The sequence below is a fragment of the Cuculus canorus genome, chromosome 1 (genome assembly GCF_017976375.1).
Source record: "Cuculus canorus isolate bCucCan1 chromosome 1, bCucCan1.pri, whole genome shotgun sequence".
NCBI classification, from domain to species: domain Eukaryota; kingdom Metazoa; phylum Chordata; class Aves; order Cuculiformes; family Cuculidae; genus Cuculus; species Cuculus canorus.
The window spans coordinates 145,316,433-145,325,263 of NC_071401.1; the positions used below are offsets into that span (position 1 = coordinate 145,316,433).

At 43.0% G+C, this 8,831-nt stretch overlaps 1 protein-coding gene across 1 annotated transcript in view; it reads right to left on the minus strand.

The window, feature by feature from the left end:
* The window catches only part of SYT10 (synaptotagmin 10), a 34,890-nt gene extending 29,239 nt beyond the window's left edge, over window positions 1-5,651 (minus strand). The window contains exon 1 of the mRNA XM_009557595.2: window positions 5,370-5,651. Within this exon, the coding sequence (XP_009555890.2) occupies window positions 5,370-5,520 (151 nt within the window). The 5' untranslated portion in view covers window positions 5,521-5,651. The remainder of the gene's footprint in view (window positions 1-5,369) is intronic.
* Between the last annotated feature and the right edge of the window lie 3,180 nt (window positions 5,652-8,831).

An 8,831-nucleotide genomic window follows, 5' to 3' on the forward strand; every position in this document is an offset into this window, starting at 1 on the left:
TAAATAATTTGATCGGTATGTTTCAAGTTCAAATGTTTACTATTCATTTTTATCACACTTCACTGTAAAAGAATGCTCAGTAGTTCAGTTTCACACAACAGTTACTTTCTCATGAAAAAAAAAATGTTTCTTTCTTGTATGTCAGTCCTACACACTAGTCTTCACATCACTTAAAGACATTTCTGGTCCACTTCATGCTTGCTTTGGTTCATTTGAGAAGAATTCACAAGCACACTACTGAGTAACTTAGTTCTCTCCCCCCCAAGATGTATCCAGGCAATGTAAGCATACCTACAGCTTATACTGTGCGTGTGACTAAATGCAAACCATCAATTGCCATTAGCAGGCTGAAAGCCGGCAGGGAAGCAGCTGACAGCCAACAGGAGACTCATGCCAGCTACAGCAGAAGGACCCAGGACACTGCTCTTCATGGAAGAGTGAGACTATGTTGCAGAACGGCCATTGTTTTCTTGCTCCATTGTTTTCTTGCTCTCTCTATACTTCTACAGTAAACTGTCAATCGGGGATAGGGTTACAATCTTGGTAGCTACACTTTTACAGTAATAAAATAATTATAAGCAGAATATTTAGGTGAATAACAAACAACCCTGTAGAAGCTGATGCTCTTTGCATGGTCAATTTAAAAAAATTCATTATCTGACAAGCAAAAGAACAGAAATTAATATTGAGCTCTGGGACTCTCTAGCCACTCTCTAGATTGCTAAAATATGCTCCCTTGGCAGGAAAGCAACTGGTTTCCCTGTGAGAAATTATAATGAGATTGTGAAGTTCTGTAGGACTAGCAGGCCCCCCCAAAAAAGCGAAGACGACAAAAAGTGCCCACCAGTTGCAGAGGATGTGCAATGAATTTTAAACGTGTCCCTAGAGCAGAATGCTGAACCTCCTCTCATTACACTTTATGCAACTCACTTAACCTTCAGAAATGTTCCCAGCTGGGACTTTGATGTGCTTGGTTCCTCTGAAAATCAGGAGGGATGCTTAACTGCCATAAATGAATCAGTCCTTTACTAATTAGATAAACTCAGTCAAAATACATGTATAACCAAGCTGCATACATGATTTTTGGACACTTCTAGAAAATAATTTACTTGGATTAGAGATAGTCAGGTGCAACACTGCACATCCAGCTCCCATTTATTTTCCACCTGAACTCTTCCTATTAGTTGACAAACATCTTATTCATTTTGCCTAAACTGACTAGAAATAAAGATGTAAAAAAAAAAAAAGAAAAAAAACCAAACAAACACAACAAACAGTTGCACATCTAATTCATTACTTTGCCAAAAACCCTTTAGAAGAAAGCTCACATAGTTTTGTATCTATATAAATGTACCATAAATGTAAACAGCTTCCTAATCTTTTGCTTGAGCATTCCCCTGAGATGAAAGAATTAATAGTCCTTGTAATTACCAGGGCAGAAAATATAACAGCAGATGTCGTATCTTCACTAATTGTCTAAAGCTCTTAGAAATATACAAAGTGATTTATCTCACTGAGGTTTTTTCCTATGAGTTCCATAGATTAATTATCCATTACACTAAATATGATTACCCCTTCTTGACCCAAGCAGAGAGCAGTAATTGAAGGTCCTAAGGTGGCAGTGTTGTCACTGAGAGAAAAAACTATTGAAGAATCAGCCACTTCTTTAATGTAAACCTGTTTGCCTGCAAAAAAATGTCCAAAATCTTAATTCTCTGAGGAGAAGATGAATCAAACACATGGAGGGTATTTTTTGTTGTTAGCAGCAAACCTGAATAGCACTCTTTTCTGCTTTGTTGTTTCATTTTGTTGTACTCCAACTTCCCAAAGCCATACTCTCCACTTTTTGTTCTGACTTTGTCTTTGGCTCCCCCTTCTTTGTGTTTGATTCCATTATGTTTGTCTTGCTTTTTCTCCATAACTTGACACTTATGCTATCAAAAAAAAATCAGGACCTAGCCTCTCTTCTCGCCAGTGTAACTTCTTGGGTCACAAAGTCAACATGGTCTTGCATTTTGCTTTGAGACTGTGATTGGGTGTAGCGGATTCGTTTGAGAAGCTTGGCTGCTTTTGATGGCCTAGCTGAACAGAAAGCAATCATCACACCCAACAACATAACCATATCACAACACTTTTGGTTGCCTTTTTAAATGTTTTTGACTACCAGAACATGTTTTTACACTTGCATTAAATAGAAATTAACTGTTCTCCTTTTTACCATCTACGCTTTTACTTTCCAAAATGTTTCTTGCAGTCTTTTAGACTTCTCTCCTCCAATGAAATCTCATTAGTGACTTTTACCTATGCTACCTTTGTGACAGTTATAGGTATCTTCTTTTTGATATGATGAAAACTGGATGAACCCACCATTTAAAGAGAGAATATACTGTCCCTATATTAACTCATTATTTTTTCTTTTATCTCCTCTATTTACCATCTTCTGGACTATTTGCTTTCCAGATTTTCACTGAAAATTTAGCTGTCATTCTATTACAACATACAGTAGTAAACCATTACTCTGTAATAACCTTCTCTTGGTCTTTTATCTCCTCCTTCCAGAAGTCCTCCTCACAACTCAAGTTATCTTCTTACTTTTACTATAGTAGTTTCTTCTCCACACACTTCAGTGCTTGTTGCAAGAACTAATTCCCAACACACTGCTATAGCTGGAGCCCCAGGGAGGAAATAACTGAACTGATTCCATGATGCATATCACCCAGTGTGGGCATAGACCAGGAAAGTGTTCCCACATCATCAGTTGGGAGACAGAGCAAAACTGATAGGGTTAAATTAGCCATTCCTCCTCTCTACCCTACACTTACAGATGCGTAACACCGGAACTGTGCAGAATTCACACAGAGAGAGAAGGATACGGCTACATGATATGGCCTCATACCAAATGCTACCATCCTATGAATGAGGCACAGATACATCAGAAAAACACAAATATTTTATGGCTTCATTCTCAGAATAATGACAGGGAACACTCTGTTTCTGCTTTTAATGAACAGGAACTGCAGACATTCAACATTGTGGACAGCATAAACTTTATGTATAGAGATTATAAGGAACTCTATATGCATTTAAAGAGCAGAGGAGATATGGCATGGTTCACCTTTCAATGACCACAATTCTCTCAGCCTAAATTGTATTTACAATCTTTCAGCTCATGAAATTCATGTGACATTTATATCTTGTCTATATAAAAATATCATCAATTATCAACAATGACAGTGCGTCTATCCCTCCTATGAAGACATAAAGTATTAATATATGCTCTTTAGCACTGTTATTAATGAGACAATGCTTAAAGTAAAGTACATGCCAATAAATTTGGCACCCACCATCTAATAATCATTTCCTTTCAAGGAGGAAAAACTGAGATTTAGGAACTCACCTGAGATGTGGGACCCAGTGGCTCAAGCCCTTGGTCTGTTATTATCAGCTTTTTTCTAATCCAACAGTTGCAAGTTAGTTAGGGTTTACAAATGAAAAAAACAAGATAATTGACTTCGAAGAAATGTCTAAGAAGCAGCTCCTGTCACTGTGCACAATGCAGTATCAAGGCAAATGTGGAAGGATCAAATTTCCTAAACAGCAAACCTTGTTTTACCTCATGGGACATTTCTGTACCCTCCACATCCCACCTGTTTGTATATCCACTTTGTTTTTATATGACACCTAATACTGACTGCCTGGGCAGTAGTCTTTAAAAAATCAGACTGAGAAACTAATCTTTTCAGAGCCAAATTTTCCATATGGTCATTTTATTTTCATGCAACCTTCTACAATTTGAACCAAGACAACTAACACAGTGCATGACTGGAATATACTTGGTAGTTTGCATTACAAAGGATAACAGAGCCACAATCTGCGCTGGTGGAAGCACGCTACACCCCCGCGACCTCTGCACCCCTCTCCCGTGGTGGTGGAGCCAGCTGGGGAAGGGGTGCCCGTGACAAACCAAACCCCACCGGGCCAGGATGCACTGAGATGCCCGACTACACTCGCTGGAAATTCAGCGCAAAACCCTTGGAAAAGTGTGCAGGTACTGAGGTCTGAAAGATGAATGGGTTCTCTTTCAGACAACAGGTTTTTCTAATGAGATAATACAAATACTCCAGAATTTGTAGTAAAATCTGTGGGCATTGGAAAAGAGGGAAAAAGTAACAGCTGCGGTGCAGCAACAGCACAGCTGGGGCACATGCTGAGAACCTGCTGCTTTTCATGACTTGTTGTCAATTTATTTAATTTGTACTGTACGCTTGTTATTTTTTGGCTGTAATGTAAGCTGTCCATTTGCGCTTACGGACAGGCAGAATAGGTTACCAATCCCTACTGGCAGAAATGAAGCACAGAACTTGGACCAATTTTCAAGCGCCGTCCTATAAATAAGTACCATGGAAAGGAAGGGGTCCAGAGAGCACTGCACAGAGCAACGCAACAGCGCAGAGCCCATCCCGAAAGATCCTGTCAATCCAGAAATCAGTGACCAGATATCACGAGTCAAAATCTTGGCTTTAACCTCGACAATTTTTTCTGGCCTGAAAATTTAAATATTTCATATAACTATTGACCCTAATTCTTTCCTCCCTCCCCCACAAACTGTCCTGGACGTGTCCTGGATCTGACCAGGGACGGCTGCCGACTACACAGGTTCCCACCGGCCGTCAGAACCCTCTCCCGCCGCCCTGAGCGACTAACGGAGAGGATGTAAAACATCTCAACCTCCTCTCAGAAAGCGGCGGGGGCTCTGCCAAGTTTGACGGCACGGATGCTCCGAGCCCCGCTTTGCCGAGCTGCTCCCAAAGAAGCCCGGGCTGCCCCCCGAGCCCTGGCGGCTCCCCCGACGCCGAACAGCGAACGGACGGCTGGGGACAAGAGAGAAGGGCGACGGGGCACAGAAACGCTGCCCACCCGTGACAAGAGCAGCCAACACCGCCCTCCCTCCCGCTCCCCCCGCACGCATGCAACAGCCTGGATCCCAGTGAAACTCCCGCCGCGGGGAAAACCTTGCTGGAGCGGAGCTGCGGCGGAGCGAAGGAGCGAGCTGCGGGGCAAAAGGGCATCTCCGGCGGCGGGGCTTGCCGATCGGCGGCGATTCCTCTCCCCTCGGCGCCTCTCCTAGCTCCTTGCACCCCCACCCACCGCCCCACGCTTCCCCAGTCGCCCCCCGGGCGCTGGTCCCCATCCCAGGTGCGTGGGGGGGGGGCAGCCGGCGGTCCCGATGCTTCCCTCGTTGCTTCCCGAGGGGAAAGACAATTTGAAAGCGAGCTCTGTGATTGCCCCCCCCGCCTTCCTCCCCTCCGCCCCCTCTGCAGGCAAAGGAAAAAGTTGCGTTCTCCGGCCGCCCACGCCGGTACCGGTACCTGTGCCGCCGATGCCTTGGCGAGCGGTCTCCAGGGGAAAGATGCCCGCGCACTTCTCCCTCTCCACCTGCCCGCCCAGGCACAGCTCTGAGATGATCTGCAGCGCCTTGTGGCACAGGCTGCCCACGCTGTCCTCCACGGGGAAACTCATCTTGTGTTTCCCCCCGCCCCGGCCCGCTAAGCCATGGCCGGTGCGGGACGGCTCCGCGGCCCCCGATCCGCGCAGCCTCCCGCGGGGAGCGGAGCGGCGGGAGCGGAGCGGCGGGCGCGGCGCGAGTGAACCCGTGCTCTCATCCGAAGAAGTAGTGGAGGGGGGAGAGGAGCGGGGGGGGGGGGGAAAAACAGACAGGAGAAAAAAAAAAAAAAAAAAAGAGCGGAGGGGAGGGGGGAATAAAAAGAAAAAGAAGGGGGGGGGGGCGGGAGGGGACGGACAAGCATCGACTTAGCAACGCCTTTTGTGCCTAGCGGGTTCGGCAGGCGGCTCGGCCAATAGCAGCCCAGCGCAGGGGGGCGCAGAGGGGCTTCTCGCATCTCCGGGGAAACTTTTCCTTCCCCCGGGACTGTGCGCGGTCCAGAGCCGTGCGGTGTTCGCGCTGGTGGCGGCGAGCAGAGCCCTGTCCCGCTCCCCACCGCGGGAGCCCCGAGCCCCGGCGGCGTCGCCGCGCTTCAAGCCGAGCTCGTCGGGCGTTCATCGCCCCGGCTGGGCGAGGCAGAGCTTATTCCCCACCTCTCCAGCCATTTTTACCGGAACGTTATTTCTTAGGTTGATCTGGGCGCTGTTATCATCAGTAGGATCTACCGAGGCAGCGTCAGATTAACTTCATTAACTAAACCGTCTCCACTGCGCTTTTCAGCAGGAGAGTTATAGAGTAGTTGACTCCAGCTGTTTCTTTGACTTGTAAAGGAGTTAGAGTAACCTTAGGGTTGTCTCGTCTGTTTCCTCGGCAAGTTCTGTAAAGTTGAGATTTATTTTTATAGATAAAAAAAGTTCTAGGTACTCTGTGTGCTTGAACATACTCCTAAAAACCAATACAGCATATGCTGCTAGTGGTTGTTTTAGTTACTGGTTGCATAGCTGAGCTAGACTTAAGCTGTTAATTTGTTCATGTACTTAACTGACATTCTGATACATTTTTACATTTGTGAATATAAATGCTTCTATTTCCATGGCATATGTATGTCTTTCGATACTTAATTCTAATTAAGCATGGTGGAAAGAAAGTCTGCTGGCAGTTTGCTTAACAGCACTGCCTGTAGTCTGCTGCTGGAGTGTCTTGGTTTCATAAGCATGAGAACTTAAGTTGTGTATTATTCAGTTGTTTGTTTGGGGTTTGTTTCCTCCAGATTTTGAATTTTTGATCTATTACCTGAAAATTAGTAATCTTCTCTAACAAACTGCAAAGTTTAACATTTCCAAACTTCATAGCCATCAATCAATAACTTGAAATTATGAAATAATACAGAAATGTTTAGTCCAATTTTAATTCTGAGATTTTGTGCTTTGTATAGTATAGATGCTTGTAAAAATACTACATGATACTTATAAAAATCAGCCACTTGGCTTTTTGAATGCTCATGTATTTATGCATATGAATTCATACAGACGTATTTTTCAACATCTTAGGAAAGTAATAGACTCTCTTGTATACAATCCATAACATCAACAGAAACTCTGTTCCATAAAGTTCTTTTCTAGAAGGTGTTTCAGAAATACCACATGCTACTAAAGAAATTCTGCATTGCTTAATTATTAAAGAAATTATTCATTTCCTGAGACTAGCACTGTCAAAACTCTGTGTTATTCCTGTAAAGTGTTCTGACAAATCCTAGAATGTTTAGACTACAACTAGTCAGGGCAAAGAACGGTGTAGTATTAGTTGAAAATCCATTTAACCCTCATGGTGACATAAATCTGTACAATTATTTCATGAAAATAGGCTTGCCCCCAGTAAAAAGCTATGTGCATATTTTCATTACAGTGAAGGCAACTGATGCCTATTGCCAAACTTCAAAATATGAACATATTTACTGTTCATGTGACATTTACAGTCCTGTTCCCAAAATTCTGTCATGCACCACCAACTAATAATTTAGCAGTCTGTTTATCTTTGAGGCATATTCAGAGCTCTAACAAAAGCTAAGAGGAGATACGTATACAGACTGGTGAAGGAGGTCTTAAACAAGCACTGGTTTTAATGAGAGTAAGGACTGCATTTAAAGTCTGAGACCTACAGCCCTTCTATTTCTGAACCTTCCTAAAGGTTGTCTTTGTGTCCATGGATGTTATCTGTCGTGCAGTTCATGAGTAAAATCTTTTGTCTCTGGAGTTACTGGAAGTTTTGCCTTTGATTATAATAGTCAGTGTTTCACACTTAAATCAGTTTGCCACCCTGCTCGTTTACTTACGTAGTGAGACTTTGGTACATTCTTCTACTGTTTGTCTTTGCACACAAGAACTTCATTTCAGTGAAGATCATACCACATTATTTCTATTACTGTTGATAGCATTGATCAGTACATTGATACAGAAAAGCACTAACAGATATATTCTACATTAGTTATGGGTTTTTTAAATAATGGAAGACACAGATTTTCATGTAGATGTCTGGAGACAGGTACCCAACAGGTACCTCTGTTAGCTGTCTTAAATACTTTAAAAGATGCTTTTAAGCATATGGAAATTTCTAGCCGCAGTAAGTACTATCACTGTATCTTCATCAAATGTTTCACCATATAAATCCTCTCCTTTAGTAAGCAGCATGGATATAAACTTTAATTAATCAATAGAATAGTTTTTCTCAGCCTAAGTACTATGAGATGAGCTTCACTACTGAATGATTCTACTGGTGGGATATGCTGACAATCTTGTCCCAAACCAGATCCAGACAGATCTTTTGTTGTTGGGGTCAAGTTACTGATGAAGGAAATTCTTCACTCTTGCATTAAGGAGTTTAGTCCAAAGTGTGAATCCAGATTAGGAATCATGGCATTTTTCTCCACTGTGTTCTTTGGGTGGAAAACTGCTTTCTCTGCATATAAAAGGATATAAAAGCTTGTTTTCTACTTTCAGCTCCCACTGCTTGGATTTTCAATAGCCTGGCAGTTTTTAAATGAATATGGAGTTACATCATGTGCCTTTGTATCCACAAAGACCATTTCCCCTTTCAAAGTGCTCTTAGGCTGTCTTACCACATGTTATTTGTTAGGACACAGTGGACTCATGCCTCATGGATTCCAGCTGCTGGGATCACATCAGACCTTATCCACTCTGACTATGCTGACTGTTGGTCATTACCAACTTCATACTGGCTTGATTGCTTTTTGATGTTGACAAAGGGAGGAAATTTCCTTTTTTCACATTAATTGTATGTATTCACATCCTCATATTGTCCATGCACTTCCCAGGCGGTGGTTAAGTTACTACATTTTGTACTGGAAAAACATGGGATAAATACCCAGTTT